We start from the raw sequence: 20020 nt of genomic DNA, 5'->3' as shown, positions 1-20020 counted from the left end.
GGAAAAAAAAATGTATTTGCAAAATCTTAACAAAAAAAGTTTAAAAATTTTTAAATAAATATTGTCTTTTTCTCTTGGCATCAGGCATGAGCAATTCTTATTGTCCGATGCCCCAGACATGCAGTTCTGGGCACTGGGCAGAGGATTTATATAACTGGCTCCTAACTTTTTCAGCCGGCTCCTAGATTCTGCTTACAGAACATTTTCAGCCAAAACTAGCATCTGCAAAACCAGATACCTCGACGTTGAAAACCCTAGAAAACCAGGTCACACCCTTACAGATCTGACTTCATCATCACTTTTACAAAGTCCACACAGACTAAAAAGGGTACCATAGTGACCATATGTAGAATACTTTACACATAGGTATTTACAGCACAGTTAAAAGGAAAGAAATGGTTAATAACTTTCTGCGGGTATGTGCATCAACCCCAAATAAATTTTACATTTTATTAATAATGAATGTGAGTAGCAGACCAAATAAAGGCCCCCAAAATTGGGTATCTGCTAAACAAAGGGTCCAGATCAGTGATGGCGAACCTATGGCACGCGTGCCACAGCTGGCATGCCAAGCCCTCTCTGTGGGCATGGGAATCCCCCCAGCCAGGCAGTCACTTGCACTGGCGGTGCAGGCGCAGAGGAGCCGGCTCCCTTGCTCACATCAGTGCGATCGGGCAGCAGATGTGCGTAAAATCCTCCATGGATGCACTGAGGGCAGCCCAGTGGGAAGGACATGGAGCGTCTGCTGCTGTAAGCAGTGCTGCGATGCCTCTGGATACTGAGGAAGAGAAGAGTGACTCCTCCCTTCCTGGACTTTGTGAGCCAATAGGAGAGTGGCTGCCTGTGCAGGGGGCTCGGATGCTGAAGCATGACCATGTGGAGGACTGTGGCTGTACATACACAGGTAAGACAGTGCTACAGAGGAAAGGGGGGGGGAAGAGAACACCACTGTGTGTGGGGGAGGTGATGTGAAGGGGCAGAGGGCACCACTTTGGGAAGGGCCACCCTCACAGCATTCCTAATCCCTGTATTCCGAGCACAACGCATTCCTGATCCCTGTATTCCGAGCACAACGCATTCCTGATCCCTGTATTCCGAGCACAACGCATTCCTGATCCCTGTATTCCGAGAACAACGCATTCCTGATCCCTGTATTCCGAGCACAACGCATTCCTGATCCCTGTATTCCGAGCACAACGCATTCCTGATCCCTGTATTCCGAGCACAACGCATTCCTGATCCCTGTATTCCGAGCACAACGCATTCCTGATCCCTGTATTCCGAGCACAACGCATTCCTGATCCCTGTATTCCGAGCACAACGCATTCCTGATCCCTGTATTCCGAGCACAACGCATTCCTGATCCCTGTATTCCGAGCACAACGCATTCCTGATCCCTGTATTCCGAGCACAACGCATTCCTGATCCCTGTATTCCGAGCACAACGCATTCCTGATCCCTGTATTCCGAGCACAACGCATTCCTGATCCCTGTATTCCGAGCACAACGCATTCCTGATCCCTGTATTCCGAGCACAACGCATTCCTGATCCCTGTATTCCGAGCACAACGCTTTCCTGATCCCTGTATTCCGAGCACAACGCTTTCCTGATCCCTGTATTCCGAGCACAACTCTTTCCTGATCCCTGTATTCCGAGCACAACGCTTTCCTGATCCCTGTATTCCGAGCACAACGCTTTCCTGATCCCTATATTCTGAGCACAACGCACCCTGGGTTTTTTCTGGGCAGAACTGTAAGGTTTTGGTCCCTTGGGGCTCATTCAGAGGGACGATCAGTCCCATCCTCTGTACAGAGCCGCTGATAGGTTTAATTCCATGTCAGCACTTTGAAATAAATAAGTTGGTTTTGTGTCGCTGTTTGGGCACTCAGGCTCAAAAGGGTTTGCCATCACTGGTCGAGATGGTCCTAAATGCTATTGCAAATAAACACAAAAGCACTGCAGACATACCTGAGGGGTACCTGCCAAATGATGTGCTTTTAAAGTATGGACGTAAACAGATATCGGGACATGGAAGCCAAATAGTGTCCTTATAGGTAAAGTGAACAAATGCCAATGGCGCCATATGTACTCCTGATATTAAGAATGGATTACAAAGAAACCTACTTATTTTAAGAGGGGTTCAAAGTCTCATCCAGCCATGAGGCTCACAAGGACCGGACAAAGGCAAATAGCTACACACTATACCAGAGGTCCCAAATACCTGTGTCTCCCACTGAATAGGTTATCCAAAATGAATTACCAAATAAAAAAAAAAAAAATAAAAAAAACATACCGTATATACTCGAGTATAAGCCGAGATTTTCAGCCTCTTTTTTGAGGCTGAAAGTGCCCCCCTCGGCTTATACTCGAGTCACCGCTGTCTGACTGCCCGAACAGCGTGTCGAGCAGACAGACAGCGGCCATTCTACCTTTCAAAAGCCGCGCCTCCGCCTCCGCCTCCGCCTGTGATAGGCGGAACACTCAATTTCCCAGCAGTCAGTGTTCCGCCTATCACGGACATCGGCTCATCCTCGGATGAGCCGATGTCCGTGATAGGCGGAACACTGACTGCTGGGAAATTGAGTGTTCCGCCTATCACAGGCGGAGGCGCGGCTTTTGAACAGGGGAATGGCCGCCAGGGCGCCGACGAAGAGCGGCGATCCTGGCATGGGACGACACGGAGGCTCGGGACGGGACGACACGGAGGCTCGGGACGGGACGACACGGAGGCTCGGGACGGGACGACACGGAGGCTCGGGACGGGACCGGACGGAGGCTCGGGGCACAGGTAGGCTGGACACACAAGGCTGCACGGACACACACACACACACACACACACACACACACACACACACACACACACAGGGATGGATGGATGGACACACACACACACACAGGGATGGATGGATGGATGGACACACACACACACACAGGGATGGATGGATGGATGGACACACACACACACACACACACACACACACAGGGATGGATGGATGGATGGACGCACACACACACAGGGATGGATGGATGGACACACACACAGGGATGGATGGATGGACACACACACAGGGATGGATGGATGGACACACACACAGGGATGGACGGACACACAGGGATGGACGGACACAGAGGGATGGACGGACACACACAGGGATGGACAGGCATATCTCACCCTCGGCTTATACACGAGTCAATAGGTTTCCCAGTTTTTTGGGGGTAAATTGGGGGCCTCGGCTTATACTCGGGTCGGCCTATACTCGAGTATATACGGTAAACGAATGCATCTACCCACTATATCATATGACCATAATACTGTATATTAATGTACCCAAAAATTGTCCAGAGGAGAATATTTCCGAATGTTAGCATCAACCTGGTCATACAAATGTCCATAAATTAAGATGGTTAACTAGACACCACTAAATTCAAAGTCCAACATATACATGGACAAGGGGGAGAGAAGCTAGGGGAACATAGGGGACAGGTGGACTTTATATGAAATACAGCACTCAGGGTTGGCTGAGACATTGATATATAATATAAGTAATGTTCTGACGTGGCAATAATGGGCATAAAGCAATAAATTCATCAGATATTTAATTGAGATCAATCAGTAAATAATTAAAAAATATAATAATACTTGATGCAGATACAGTACTTTACCATATAATTAAATTAAATCACCAGTATATTAAATAAAATATAATTCATATAATATCTCACGAACATACTTTTATATCATACAGTATATAATAATAATAATAGTAATAATAAATATAATAACACAGTAAATGATATATCATATGTAAAGATAAACAATGAATCATAAATAGCAGCAGTACACCCAGAATCGACACGGCCATAATGAACAAATTGTAATAAAAAGTAAATGAATAATAAAAAAAATAAAAAAAAAATAAAAAAAATAATAAAAAAAATAAAAAAATAAAAATAAATAAATAAAACATCAATGTCTCCGCCCTTTAGTAGGACCCATGATAAGAACTATGGATACTGTGATATAGCAGCAGGGGTTAAAAGCCCGACGCGTTTCATGGACTTATATCCACTCATCAGGAGCAGCTGGTTGGGAGTATCTAAAATAAATTGTATGCAAGAAATTAATAATGGGTTAAAAAATTTAAAAAATTATTTGATGTAGGAAAGAGAGGGAGCAACACCTATGATCCTATCCCTCTTACCTGCAGTAATATAGTGTAGTAGTAGAGAACAAGTAAAAAATAAAATAAAAATAATAAATAGTAATTGGGATTAAGTATATCGGGGGATGGCAAACCATAGTTCAACCGGGAGCTGAGGTAGTGACGAATGCGGCAGCAGGACAGATGCATCCAGGGGACAAAGAGGAGAGGAATATGTCTCAGATTAAACTATCCAGATCTGTGCAATATAATGTGTGGTAGCATTCAAATTGATTTTACAAGCAGAAATAAAACTCTGTATACTTAGCAAATGAACGGGACAAAGAAAACACTGCCCAGACATCAGGTAAAGCATATCAAACTCAGACAAAATGAAAACTAAAAAAGAAATCCTGTCAACTAAGGCTGCTTTCACACTGAGGTGGTTTTCAGGTGTTTTAGTGCTAGAAATAGCGCCTGAACTAACGCCTCAAAACTGCCTCCCCATTCATTTCAGTGTGACTTTTCACACTGGTAAGGTGCGCTTGCGGGACGTTCTGAAAAGTCTTGCAAGTAGCATCTTTGGGGCGGTTTGGGAGTGGTGTATAGACCTCTCCCAAAATGCCCTGCCCATTGAAATTAATGGGCAGTGCTGCCGAAGTGCCTGCAAAGCTATTAGGCAGTGATGCAACACAGGCGCTTTCAACCCTTTCTTCGGCCCCTAGCAGGGGTTAATAGCGCCTCGTTAGCAGCCGAAAAGCCCTGCTAAAACGAAAGTAAAGCGCTGGGAGGTTGAACTGCAGAGGTACATTTTGCTTAATTCCTAGGGGTTCAGCCATAGCTCTGGGTCATCTGCATCTTAGGTGGGTGAAGTTAAAACACAATAGAAAAGATCAGTATGCTGACAATGTTGTCCGTCACCCATTCATGCGACTAGGTAAATGAGGACTGGGAAGCTTACCACTATATGTTCTTCAGGTTGCTTCTTCTTTCTGAATTTCTTCTTATCTTCTGAAAGACCTGAGTAGTTGTGGAAGACCTCCTCAAAGTGCGTCTTTGTTCTTGCTTTAGCCTCACTCTCGACTGCAAAAAAAAAGCATGCAGAATTTTAAAAAAAGGTCTACAATAACATGTCTTATTATGAACAACATTAAAATGATATTAAGTGCTTTAAAAGGGACTGATGAAGTCACGCGACGTGATGTAATGCCTAGGGCGTGGCCAGAGTGAGTCGCAGACCGAAAGTGATGTGAGAGGCATTCCAACGCCGCCGTTTTTATCCCATTGCATTTTTAATTACTTTGTGATGTAAGCTTCCATTTGTCTTTAATAAACCATTGCATGTTTGAAACATCTTATACTATGGGAGGCATTTTATTCCATTTTTACATGTAATCTGGAGCCCAGAGTGATACATCAAGCGCTAACAGCTTGGAGATCTGGAGGTTGGAGATCGTTAGCACTTATAGGTGTCCTTAAGGCTGAGTTTTCACTACATGGAGCACTGAGCAGTTGTGTGAAGACTCGGGATGAAAATGATTGTTGGTGGAAGTTCAACTTTATGAGGACTTTGTTCATTTTTTCACTGGCACTTGGATGGTTGCCTCTGGACGAATTTAACTGCACATTGCCTTTTATATACACATTGTGATATTATAGGAATTGCGCTGGTCACTTTCTTTTATTGGTACTGGTACGACAACTCCCTGTGACAAGAGGTTGTTTATGGCCTTTTGCAAATCTGACTGTCTTTCTGCAGTTTTTGATTGATTTGAAGAAAGAAAGCGGTGAGGTGGTAAGAGTTTTGTACCTCTTTAAAATCACTGGCTGAACCCACAAGTCTGGGATATCTGTGACCCAGAGGTGTCCACCACTCTTAAGGGCGAGGGTCCCCCTTTATTGTGAAGAGAGCTTGGTGGGCCTTTGTGGGCCAAGCCGTGTATGGAAAGGAAAAGCTGAACTTGGATTTTAAAGCTGAAGCCTTGGTACAGCATGGAAGTGGCCTGCGAATAGAGTGGGCTCCTTAGAAGAGTGGTTTTGGTACTTTCCTCAGAGCTATTAAAACCCTCCCACCTGTGATCTCTTTGATGAACTGGTCAATTGCCTCACAGAAACACACATTCTCTCTGGAAGGGCAAATGTGTGAGGTACCTATTACAGGCAAACGTTTAGCCATATGATTCTGTGCATCTTCTTTACAAGAAAGTTCCTCTTCCATAGGTTTATTGATAGATTTGTTAGGACAGAGACGGCAGAGTCTACCACAGGAATAGCCCACCTGGTTTAGAAACTATTTCTCCACTTGATAAAGTTCAGCAAAGACTTTTGGGGCACTGAAAAACTTTTGTGTCTGTATATGAATATGGAATGTTTTTCAGTAGGACTCTTTGTGCCTAAAAGGGGCATGGCAAGATGGAAGAGAGTCAACCTGCACTATGCCAAGGCTTTTGGAGACAGAAACAATGATCTTTTCAACCTTAAAAAGCATACTGCTTGAAGCTCCCTCTTCAATCGAACGACAATGTGGGAGACAGAACCGGTCTTACCTTTCCATGTCGTTGTGTCCAGGTTTGATCCGTCATGGTGGGCATACCACCAGAGGGATCATCAGGGTCTGTACAACACCTTGCACAAAATTCATTTGCTGCACTCAGTTCAAGGTGAGCACCCAAGCAGGATTCAGTTCCTGAACAACATTACAGACAGTGCTCACAGTGCGGGGTCCAGATAATGTCTCCAAAGTATTACCAAATTTACACCTATCTGGATGCACTAATTCTACTGTTATAGTAGAAGCCAGCGAAGAATCAACTGAAGAATCCGTAATTAAGAAAAAGAAAAAGAAACTTAAAGCATAGCGAATGTCTCCAAAAAGGAAGAGGTCCATCTCCCAAAGGCACTAGCAAAAAAAACTGTGGACTTGCAGAATAGGGTGGGGTTATAGGTGTATGCCCAGGGGGAGCAAAGCTTTTACCAGTGTCCAATCACATGAAGTTAGCAGCCTATAACCCTGTGTCTATGAATAACCAGCATGTGTCCTGTACTGTACAATTAAGGTGAATGGTTTTCTTTAATAGAGCAGAGGAAGGTTAGAAATTCTGTTGTATATATTCCCTCGCTTTCTGTTATGTGAATGGCTGTCAGCAGGACAAGAAATGTATATAAGGCTTGATGTACACTAGCAGCGCCTAAACATTTTTGTGTCAAAGTTCCTATAGTCAACGCCATGAAAGCCTATGTGTCAATGTACACATAAGCTTTTAGCAGAGTTTAGGAGCTGCTGCGGTTAGGCGAGTGAGGTACAACCTCCCTATCCTGATCGCAGAGGAATCGCGTTCAGGATAGGAACGTTTTGACTGCGGGAAAATGAAAAACGCAGCATAACCTCGGCAAAATCATGGCTCGATTTTGCTGTGTTTTGAGTTTTCCTACACCCTCTCTAAACGTAGGCAGGATGTGCATGAAAACAAAGGCCCAGGTAGTAGTAAAAACCGAAATATTTTAACATACAGGTTAACGTTACACCTCAGGTTATTGGATTATTCAACATTTAACACCAAGAACCAGAAGGCAATGGGAGATAAGATAAATATACTGTAACAATTGAAAACATCAAAGAGGTTATATGCAGATTAGAATTTGTATAAGCCACATTGGCTTTCTGGCTATTTTCATAGGAAAGTAGTAAAAGTGTAAAATTGCATGTAAGGCCTCATGCACACGAGACGCAGTTAAACACGTGTTCAGATGCAGTTGGACACTTTTTTCAACTGCCCCTAAACTCATTCAATGTTATCCTATGTGTCCATACACACAGTCTCGTTTTTTGCCGTTTTTATGCAGTTGCGTTTAACCTCATTTTTCAAAAAAATGGGTTCAGACGCAAAAATTTCCACGTTTCAGATGCAAAACGCGGCTAAACGCGGCACCCACGTTTAGCCGCGTTTGCGTTTATATGCGTTTTTAAAGGAACCCAATTTTTTGGACCTGAAAACTCAGAAATATGATCTGAGAATGACATTTTGTGACCCGACTTTGGGGGCCCATATCTTGGGGCCACTTATTGTCAGGTATGCAGACACTGTGGATCTAGCACTACAACATATTCAAATTTGGGGTTCCTATCACCAAGTGACCCCGAGATAGGGGGCCCCAAAGTCGGGTCGCAAAATGTCATGCACTTTTCTGCATCAGAGATACATGGCCTCAAAGTCAACTGTGACCATCTGCGGCAATGTAATTTGGTCATTAGGGTTGGGTGTTATGGTAAGTGGTTATCCGTTAGGGTTATTGTTTAGGATTAAGGGTTGGATTAGGGTTAGGGTTGTTTAGGGTTAGGGTTAGTGTAAGGGATATTAGTTAGTTAGTGTTAGGATGAATGGTTAGGGTTAGGATTCTGGATATTTTAATAAGGCATTCAAAAATATTATACTACCATATACAGCAGCAAAGAATTAAAATATATCAGTACATATTTCATGATAAAAATATATTTAAAAAAATTGGCCAAATAAATTTAAAACAATTATAAAAAATCTAATTAACATAGATTTGCTTTTAAATTAAACAATTTGAAACTAGAAAAAATGAATAAAAGCATATATTAAGATTAAAAAATAAATAATTAACTATTTTAATATTGTTTTATATTAGAAATAATGAAAACATGTTAAAAATTGCCACAAGAAAAATTTAGATATTTAAAAAAATTGGATAATTTGCTATAAATAGACATTATTTAAAAAAAAAATAAAGGACAGATATGGGATGGGATCCATTTCAAAATATATACCACAGAAAGAGAGGCAAATGCAAGTGTATAACTGCTCTCTATGCTGCTGCTGCTCACTCTGATCAAAATAGCAGAAATAGTTAAAAAAACATGCTTTGAGAGCTTGGGGGAGGGTCTACATGATGTTATCTTTATAAACGCTTATAAACGCAAACGCGGCTGAACGCGCCTAAACGCATCTAAACGCGGCATGCAAACGCGGCAAAACGTGCGTTTCTAAACGCGCGTTTCAGCTTTTTTTGAGCAGAGTTTTCACCTGCGTCTCGTGTGCATGAGGCCTTAAATTGTTGAGCTGTGGATAATAAACTGAAGCAAGCAACAAATAAGCAAACACAAAATCAAAAAAAAAAAAAAAAAAAAAAAAAAGAGAAGTGAAATAAAACTGTGAAAAGTCTCACTTGCAGGCATTTTCAGTGATCCAAATTAAGGTTCCAACAAGTAAATTTTCATTTAGACACTATCCAGCCATCTGTTGAAGAAAAACATTTTTAACAAAGTCTACATTTCTGGTACAGCACTATAACATATAGATATAGATGCTCTTTTGTGAAAAGAATCATTAACGAATACACATTCTGGCCTGCCTATATTGACAGAAAACAAAGCTTTTTATTCAACCCCAGCGGCTCAATCTAGCAATTTATCAGAAGTTGAAAAGAAACTAATGGTATTGGGTTCATTTTAAATTACAGTACTTGCATATACTGTATATGTAAGAAAAAAAATTCCTAGAGCAATATGGGTTATTCAAAGAGCAAATCATTTTTTGCTGTTTTTTTAGGGTCCATTTACTGTATGCGTCACCTGTCTGCAGACACTATCCCGGTGTCTCATCTGAATACCTGGACGTTTTGTCTGACTACACTCCAGTCAGAACATTTCTGCAAGTAGTCCCTGCAGGCAACCCATGCTTCTTTGAGCCGGACTCCTCCTGTTCCACCTTTAGGGGAGTCTGGAGCTTAGCTGCAAGGGAAGCCTTCTAACCATGCTTTCAGCACCAGGTATGTGATACATTGTTGTATTTTTCATTATGACAATTAACGGATGATGATCTCTAGATTTACTACCTACACTTGAACGTAAAAAAAAGTGTCTTTGTTCTGACCATGTACTACAATATTATTTCATTATCTTTGCTTTGCAACTGTAAAGGTACAATTGCACAACTATATGATTTCCCACAGTTTATTTGCTTCATTTAATCCTCTCTATGTTGTTAATGAGGCTGTTACTCTGCTTAAACATTCAAAAAACATTCTGCAAAAGAAACTTCAAACTTAGCCCCCCTAAGATCTCTAAACCGGCTTTTCTTATTAGAAGGAGACAGAAAGGCAAGAAAATGTGAAAAGGAATCTAAAGCTCCACCTGCTGTTTTAAAAGAAAAATGCAAACTATAAAAATGTCATTTACATTACAGTACTAAACATATTTAACCCGCTTGCTTACTGGGCACTTAAACCCCCCTCCTATCCAGACCAATTTTCAGCTTTCAGCGCTGTTGCACTTTGTCGCAGTCATACAATACTGTACCCAAATTAAATTTTTAAAAAAATTCCCCCCAAGAGCTTTCTTTTGGTGGTATTTGATCACCTCTGCGGTTTTTATTTTAAAAAAAAGAAAAACATTGAATTAAAAAAAAAAAAAAAAAAATTTTGTTTTTGTTTTTTTGTTTTAAAAATGTATAAACGGGAAATTTTTGTCTGTCATTGATGTACGCTGCTGAGGCGGCACTGATGGGCACCGATAGGTGGCACTGCTGGGCACTGATGGGTGGCAGTGATGGGCAGCACTTCTAGGTGGCACTGATTGGCACCACTGGTGGGCTTCAATAGGTGGCACTTGTGGGCACTGTTAGCCGGTATAAATGAGGCATAATTGCCTCTTGCTCTTAGAGACCGATGTCCCTTTAAGATAAGCTGGTGATCGGCTTTTTTTCCTCCTCCGCTGTCAGCGTGAAGAGAAAAAAAAAAAAAAAAAAGATCACGAGCCTTTGTTTACATCATGTGATCAGCTGTCATTGGCTGACAGCTGATCACATGGTAAGGGGCCGGGACTCAGAACGTTAAATACAGCGCGCGCAGGGAGCGTGCACAGGGGAGGCTGTCCGGAAATTCACATCTGCGCTGTGGCCATCATTCGATTGAAATTAAAGCCTAACACTAACTATTCTTAAAAATGTTTCCTCTCCCCTCCTCCTATCTATCCTCCCTGTAAAAAAAAGATCTATGTGCTTACCTTTTATCAGTCTGGTCATGTGAGCCTGCAGCTCAAACTCCCTTGTGTCATGGAGCGCTCTACAATGGCTGGAAATTCAAGGAGCCATGACATCACTCATAGGCTCCCATGACTTAGCCATTGACGATGCTATCTCCTCTCCCCTGTCAGGGCTGCAGGAACACATGACCAGACTAAAAAAGGCATAAGCATACAGATCTTTATTTACAAGGGGTAGGCAGGATACATAAGGGGGGGGGGGGGGTGGAATAGTTATTGCTAGGCTTTAATTTCACTTAATTCAAATTAATAAATAATCCTCAGCATAGTAAATAGGAGGAAGAATAAAATGTATGGACAAAATCACTACATATTTCCTTTAAAAGATGAAGCCAGCTCAGTTGCATGGATTGAAAACCCAGACTGCAAAATCTTACAGGATACCGAAGCCCTACATTTTTCACATTTGATTCTATAGCCATTTAGCAAAATGCTGATATGTGCTCAAAATGATGACATGTTTAAAAAAGAAAACTGCTGTCTTAAAAATAATGGAGAAGTTATAGTATATGTTGAAAAAGCATGCAAGCATCAGTACAAGGACATATGCTGTTAAAAAAAAAAAAAAAAAAAAATGGTATTAATGTGGAGTCCAGTAGGCTGCTGAAGATGTGTAGCAAGATGTATAGCTCAACACTTTGACCACCTGAGAATTGTGGGTGTTCACAATAGGTTTTGCATGTTCCAAGACCTCCTGATGCATTTTCCAGAATCAGACATAAAAAAAAAAAAATTATTATATCATCATGGACCAGACTTTCTCAACCTTTTCAACACAGAGGAACCCTTGGGGGGAAACCCTTTAGACTCAGGTAACCTCTGTTAAAAATGGCTAGATCTACAACTCATGATTGGTTTAATGGTCAGTGGAAGAGTGCTCCTTACATCTATGGTCTTGGGGAAGAATTCCCCCCCTACAGATCGCTAAAAAGATCATTGGTGTCACTGGGAACTTATCGGAGAGGGAAAAATTGGTCAATGTGGAACCTCTAGCAACCATTGGAGGAACCCTGGTTGAGAAACCCTACCATGGACAGTGGAGCCCCCACATAAAAGTGCACAAAAGGCATTCAGAACCAGTACTAACTCTTCAAGTCAGCAATTGTGGAGGTGCATAAAAGGGATTTAAAAGTTATATATATATTTTTTAACTAGACATGTTATACTTACTTGCATGTGGCCCGAACCCCCTTTTCTTGCCCCCACCCACCAATGCCCTCTGTTCCTCCTCTTCTCCATCTGCCCTCATAGCAAAGTGCTTGCTTTGGAGGCAGATGTGTGGGCTCAATGCTGAGCTGGTCTGTGGACAACTACTGACAAATACCGCGTGGCTCGGCCCCATCTCCTCATCATAGGATTTGATTGACAACGACGAGAGGCAATGGCTCCGCTGCCGCCAAGAGAGAGAAAAAAAAGAAAAAGAAAGAAAAGCTGCTCTCAGGCACCAGTAGATATTTTGGGGGGGCTGAGGGGAGCTGACCAAGGAAGGTTTTTTTTTTACCTTAATACATGGAATATATTAAGGCAAAAAAAATGTTAAGCCTCTACAGCCACTTTAAAAAGCAACACTTGGCAGCTTGAATAGTTGAAGAGTACATTTTTTTTTTTTGTGCAATGTTTTAGCACAGTGTTATTACTTAGCTTCGTAGGCTGTAGTTGCTGTGTGCTATCAAAAGCAAAGCAGCTCAGCGTCCTCGGGATGCCTCAGAGCAGCTCTCAGGCAATCTCAGAATAGCTTATCTGATCCCTTAGACTGTAAAAAAGTAAGAATTCCCTTTACTAAGCAACAAGAGTGTTTCCAGTAAATCAAAAAAGTGTGCTAGCTTGCTAGTTTTCCAGTTGTTTTTTTCATATTAGTATGTTTAGTAGGTAAACGCTGCATTGCATTGAAAGCATCAGATCCCTCTGAGCTCATATACACATTATGCATTATAAGAATGTATAAACATAGAAGAAAAAAAAAAAAAAAAACAGAATTAGGCCCCTTTCACACATGCGGACATTATGTCCATATTTCATCCATCCGTTTGCAGATGAAATACGGACATACATGCATTCCTATGGGATATCAGGTGTCTGCGGATAAACATCCGCAGACACCCGCTATCGTCCGCCTCCGCTACTGTCCGATTCTGCAGATGGAGGAAAATCCTATTTTTCTATCCGTCTGCAGAGCGGATCGGATGAACACGGACAGACGGTCCGTTTTCATCTGATCCCCCATAGAGGAGAGCGGAGAGCTGACAGGGCGGTCCCTGCACAGTGTGCTGGGACCGCCCTGTCTGCCGCCGGCTCAGCGGGGACAACGGAGCGATCCCCGCTGAGCAAGCAGATCATCACGGGGCGGATCATTACTGATCCATCCCGTGTGAAAGGGGCCTAAGTTCACTTCAGCCTGTTTATTATCAGTGTGTTAGACAAGTACCATGCAAACGTTTTACGTAGGTGTGAAGTAAGGCCCCTTTCCCACGCGCAGACCATTCGTCTCATCAGTTCAGTCACGTTTTTTCAAAGAAAAAATGGATGACATTTACATCAGTTTGTCACCCGTTTGTCATCCTTTTTTACATCAGTCCCGGAGCCATTTTTTCCATGCAAAAAACAGAACGCTTGCCCATTTACATCCGCCTTTCATCCGATCCATTTTTTTTTTTAAACAGAAAGAAAAATAGGCCTCTGAAACGTTCCAAAAAACAGATGTTGACAGAAGCGGATATAAACGTATTTAAATGGATCAGCCATTTACATCAGTTTTTTCCACAAAGATGCATTGATATCTGTTGTTCATCCATCAGCGAATGGATGAAAAATTGACAAATGGCCCGCATGTGCGAAAGGGGCCTTAGAAGAATGCTTTCAAAAAATATATATTTTAATTGTTTATTTTTATCAAATTACAAAATGCAAGGTGAGTGAACAGAAGAAAAATAATAATTGGTGTGACTACCAATTGGCTTCTGACCAGTATCAATTTTTGCACTTGCAAAGTCAGAGATTTTGTAGGATTGGAGTCAGGTGTATAATTAACCACTTCAATACCAGGCACTTTCACAACCTTCTTGCCCAGCACAAATTTTCAGCTTTCAGCGCGGTTGTATTTTGAATGACAAATTGCGTGGTCATGCAACACTGTACCCAAATAAATTTTTTATAATTTTGAGACAAATAGAGCTTTCGTTTGGTGGTAATTAACTGCTTGCCGATCGGGCTAGAGGAATTAAAGGTTTATAGCTGCAGCAATATGCCATAACCCTGGTATGGTTTTTTTTCAGCTGGCAATTCTCTAACCAATAAAAGTGGTCCAAGCAGCAGACGTTATGATGTCACTTCCCGTTCCTGCCCAATGTAAACAAGGTCTTTTTTTTTTTTATTGAACCAATTTTTTTTTTTTTTTATTTAAAACCAATGCTTTACATACACTGGTTATGGCCACATATGTAAACGGTGTTCAAGCCACACGTGAGGTATCGCCGCAAACATCAGATCAAGAGCAATAATTCTAGATCTAGATCTCCTCTAACTCTGGTTACATGTATACATTTTTATAGCATCGATATTGGAGATTTTTAAGTACTGTCGTTTGCCGCCATTCCACGAGCATGCGCAATTTTAAAGCATGACATGTTTGGCATCTATTTACTCAGTGTAACATTATCTTTCATATTTTACCCAAAATATTTATATATTTTGTTTTTAATTCATCAAAGTGTAATTTTTCCCCAAAAATTGTGTAAAAATAAAAAAATAAAACTAAAAACGCTGCACAAATAACACGTGACATAAAAAAAAATTGCATTTTTATTCTCTATCGTCTCTGCAAAAATATATCTAATGTTTGGGGGTTTTTACACACAGTATCTCAAAATTGAGTACACCCCTCTTTTGTAAATATGTTTTGATATCTTTTCATGTGACAACACTGAAGAAATGCTACAATGTAAAGTAGTGAGTGTACAGATTGTATAACAGTGTAAATCTGCTGTCCCCTCAAAATAACTCAACACAGAGCCATTAATGTCTAAACCACTGGCAACAAAAGTGAATACACCCCTAAGTGAAAATGTCCAAATTGGGCCCAAAATGTCAAAATTTTGTGTGACTAGGGCTGGGGAAAAAAAATAAAAAATCGATTTGAATCTTGAATCGAGTTAAGAGGTAAAAAAATAGATTCAAATTTTCAGCAAATCTATTTTTTTGTTCACCAGGACTGGCGCTGACACTGTGCCGGTCCTGAGGAGCTGCAGGCAGGAGTTTTTAGGTGAGGTCGCAGCTTCGGCCTAGTCCACGAGGTCGGATGCTGCGGACTAGACCAAAACCATGGCCTGGCCTAAAAGCTCCTGCCCGCAGCTCCTCAGGACTGGTGCGGTGTCCATCAAAAAAATAAAATAAAAAAGACAAACCTCGATTTGAATCGTGAATTTAGTTTTTAAATAAATAAATAAAAATCGCTGATATTTTTTTTTGGAGAAAAATCGCCCAGCTCTGTGTGACCACCATTATTTTACAGCACTGCCTTAACCCTATTGGGCATGGAGTTCCCCAGAGTTTCACAGTTTGCCACTGAAGTCCTCTTCCACTTCTCCATGATGACATCACAGAGCTGGTGGATGTTGGAGACCTTGCGCTCCTCCATTTTCCGTTTGAGGATGCCCCACAAATGATCAATAGGGTTTAGGTCTAGAGACATGCTTGGCCAGTCCATCACCTTTACCCTCAGCTTAATTTAGCAAGGCAGTTGTCATCTTGGAGGTGTGTATGGGGTTGTTATGTTTGAGAGAAGTGGTTAATCACCACTGAGCTTTTTTTTTTTATTCCAAACAAATTTTGCAAACAAGTATTTTTTTTCCCCTTCATTGATGTGCACTGATGTGATCAGTGCCCTAATTATCAGTGTAAACAATGTACTGTGCCCTCTCAAACTTGCCAGTTATTGGCTCACCACAGAGACAATGTGTGAGGAAAGGAATGCCAATAGCTGGTAAGTCTGATTGGAACAAGAGCACCAACAAGACATACGGTAGTTATACTGCATCAGCAAGGTCTATCCCAGGCAATGATTTCAAATCAGACTGGGGTTTCAAGGTGTGCTGTTCAAGTTCTTTTATGGAAGCACAACAAAATGGACAATGTTGAGGACCGTAGCTGCAGCGGTTGGCTAAGGAAACTTAATTCGGCAGATAAAAGACACCTCGTGTTTACTTTGCTTTGAGCTCAGATGTCCAGAAGTGCCATCAGCACAGAACTAGCGAAAACTAGTGGGGCCCAAGTAAGCCCACCCACTACCTGAAGAAGCCTAGCCCGAAGTGGTCTTCATCGAAGAATTACAGCCAGAAAACCATACCTCTGACATGGAAACAAGGATAAACAATCCAACTACGAACTAAAACATAGGAACTGGGGACACAGAAAAATGGCAGCAGGTGCTCTGGACTGATGAGTCAAAATTTGCAATATTTGGCTGTAGCAGGAGGCAATTTGTTAGCTGAAGGTCTGGAGAGAGGTACAATAATGAATGTATACAGGCAACAGTAAAGCATAGTGGAGGTTACTTGCAAGTTTGGGGCTGCGTTTCTGCAAATGGAGTTGGAGATCTGGTGAGGATCAATGATGTCCTCAATGCTTAAAAATACAGACGGATACATTTCCATCATGCCATACCATCAGGGAGGCGCGTGGTTGGCCCCAAATTTATTCTGCAGCAGGACAATGACCCCAAACATACAGCCAATGTCATTAAGAACTATCTTTAGAATAAAGAAGAACAAAGATGCTTGGAATTGATTTGGCCCTCACAGAGCCCTGATCTCATTGTCAATTCTGTCTAGGATTACATGAAGTGACAGAAGGATTTGAGGCAGTCTACATCCACAGAAGATCTGTGGTTAGTTCTCCAAGATTTTTGGAATAATCTACCTGCTGAGTGCCTCCAAAAACTGTGTGAAAGTGTAGTTAGAAGAATTTATGCTTTTTGAGTTGAGAGGCACCAAAATTTCAGCCACTGAAATATATTGGGTGAAAATGGTGTTATCGGTATTTTGCAGATAAGAGAAAAAGATGGCGATAATGTTGCCGAAAGCGCACACAATTTTACCATGATTTTACTGTGCTTATGGTGTTTTTCATAGTGACTCAAAAAACGCATTAAAAATGTAACGCTGGTGCGTTTGTTTTTTGACCAAAAATGCAGCAAGCAAGATTTTTAACACCACAACAGAAGTGCAACGGACCAGCGTGAAAACAGACATAGAATTTAAAGGGATATATTTTTCTTGAACTTTTCTTGCACTAAAGGTGCCAATAATGGCTGACAATAAATTCACATTTGTGATATTAATTAAAAAGTTGAATAGAGTACAATTATATATATAAAAAAAAGTATATATTTTTTTAAAACTGTCATTTTTGGTTTTTGGCTAAGTGCATTTATGGTTTCAGTTTTGGCACCAAAATTTCCAGTCAGTGCACCTTTTGAAGGCAAAGGGTGATCATACCAAATACTGATTTGATTTTCTCTTCTTCTCATTTACTTTCCATTTTATTAATTGATAAACACTAACTATTAACACTTGTATTTTTCAAAAGCATTCTTCATTTACAGCATTATTTCACATCTGCCTAAAACTTTTGCACAGTAAAGTATTTTAGGAGTTCTGCATTAAAGTGATTGCAAAGTTTTTTTTGTTTTTTTTATAACAAAACATGTTATACTTACCTGTGTAATGGTTTTGCATAGAACAGCCCGGATCCTCTTCTTCTGGGGTCCCTCTTTAGTACTCCTGGCCCCTCCCACCTGTTGAGTGCCCCAACAGCAAGCAGCTTGCTATGGGGGCACACAAGGTGAGCTGCAGCTTCCCGTGTCCACTCAGACTTTAATTGGCAATAGTGGAAGCCAATGGCGCCACGCTGTTGTCTCAGCCAATTAACAAGCACCCCTGGGATTTTGGAAATATCTGTGCATTGTGCTACAACCCCCCCCCCCAAAAAAAAAAAAAAGCTGCATGCTTCAAAATTAAAGCAACATGAGTTTATGCACAGCATGAAAGGAGCCCAATGCATGTCCATTGTGGTCCAAAGAAAATTGCACAACTGGCTGCCGATTTTCCAGAGTTGACAATGGATACTTCTAAAGCATAATCTATCTTAACCTCCCTGGCGGTACGATTATTTCGGATTTTAGGTGCTGAAAGCGGTACAATTATTTTGCATGAAAATTTGGCGGTTTATATTGTAGTCCTGTAATTCTTAGGAATAACTGACTTAAATCTGTCCAAACCAGAGTCCAGCAGACATCCCGGGTATGATAAAGTTTGAAAAATGAAATCATAAATTATAATATAATAAATAACTATAAATAATTGTACCAAATAATAATATAACAATAATAAAAATTATTCAATAATGTAATCAAATCAAAAACACTGACATTTGCTCAGTTGCAGAATTGTCACTGTCATTACTTTTCAGTATTTGATGACGGATCTCCCCACAAATCGATATCGCTCAATTCTGCGAGTGATTCTAATTTATTATTGCTGTTTTCTAGCTGGTCTAAAACCATTTTTGATGTAAAGGGACAGTTTTGGTTGCTATGGACAATCTCCAGTTTTCAGGCATAAAGAACAGTTTTTATAATATAAAACTGCATGCAGGACACTGGGCAGACCACTAGGGACAAAGGGGATGTGAAATATTTACATACAGCAATGTATTCTGTAATATTACATTATACTGTATGTATACTGTGTGTTTCACTTTTTGAATTTGGCGCCGATCTCCGTCCCCGTGCGTCGCAACGCTCGCAGGGAACGGAGATCGGCTCCGTGATAGATCGAGCGAGACACGGCTCGCTCGTACAGCGGGGAGACAACGCTGGATCCGAGGGAGAAGGTAAGTAAACGTCCTCCTGGATCCAGCGATGCAGTCCCAAATCTGGCTCGGGGTTACCACTAATGGTACAAAAATTCCACCCCAGACTCGGGAAGACCATCAGGGGGGTTAAAGTAATTGCAAAGTCTTGTTTAAAAAAAAATAAAAAAAAAATAAACAGGTTATACTTACCTGCTCTGTGCAGTGTATTTGCACAGAGCAGCCCTGATCCTCCTCTTCTCGGGTCTCTCTTTGCTGCTCCTGGCCCCTCTCTTGTCAAGTGCCCCCACAGCAAGCAGCTTGTTAAGGGGGCACCTGAGCTTAGCTTGGGCTCTGTGTGTCCATTCGAAGCTGTGATTCAGCCCTGCCCCCTCTCTCTCCTGATTGGCTAACTGACTTTGATTGACAGTAGCGGGAGCCAATGGAGCCGCTGCTGTGTCTCAGCCAATCAGAAGGAAGAGTCCCGGAAGGCTGAGGGACTCATGGATATCACTGGATAGAGATGGGCTCAGGTAAGTATTAAGGGGGCTGCTGCACACAGAAGGCTTTTTCCCTTAATACATAGAATGCATTAAGATGAAGAAAAAATAAATAAAAATGGGTCTGCCATTACAACCCCTTTAACCACTTTCAGACCGGACCATTTTGCTGGTAAATGACCAGAGGTCTTTTTACACTTTGGCACTGCGCTGCTTTAACTGGTAATTGCGCGGTCATGCAATGTTGTACCCAAACAAAATTTGCGTCCTTTTCTTCCCACAAATAGAGCTTTCTTTTGATGGTATTTGACTGCCTCTGCGATTTTTATTTTTTGCGATATAAACGTAAAAAGACCGCAAATTTTGAAAAAAAATGATATTTTCTACTTTTTGTTATTAGAAAAATCCAATAAACTCAATTTTAGTCATACATTTAGGCCAAAATGTATTCAGCCACATGTCTTTG

At 41.3% G+C, this 20020-nt stretch overlaps 1 protein-coding gene across 1 annotated transcript in view; it reads right to left on the bottom strand.

Annotated features, from left to right (window-relative positions):
* Positions 1–20020, bottom strand: part of AHI1 (Abelson helper integration site 1) — a 420928-nt gene that overhangs the window by 365224 nt on the left and 35684 nt on the right. Inside the window, exons 2-3 of the mRNA XM_077486810.1 lie at positions 9334–9404; positions 5105–5226 (exon numbers count right to left, since the gene is read on the bottom strand). Coding sequence (XP_077342936.1) covers positions 5105–5226; positions 9334–9343 — 132 coding nt within the window. The 5' untranslated portion in view covers positions 9344–9404. The remainder of the gene's footprint in view (positions 1–5104; positions 5227–9333; positions 9405–20020) is intronic.

The sequence above is a fragment of the Lithobates pipiens genome, unplaced genomic scaffold (genome assembly GCF_037356315.1).
Source record: "Lithobates pipiens isolate NorthernLeopardFrog02 unplaced genomic scaffold, aLitPip1_a1.2 Scaffold_18, whole genome shotgun sequence".
Taxonomy (NCBI): Eukaryota; Metazoa; Chordata; class Amphibia; order Anura; family Ranidae; genus Lithobates; species Lithobates pipiens.
The sequence above is the reverse complement of the archived record's forward strand: the minus strand, read 5'-3'. Positions and strand labels throughout refer to the sequence as shown.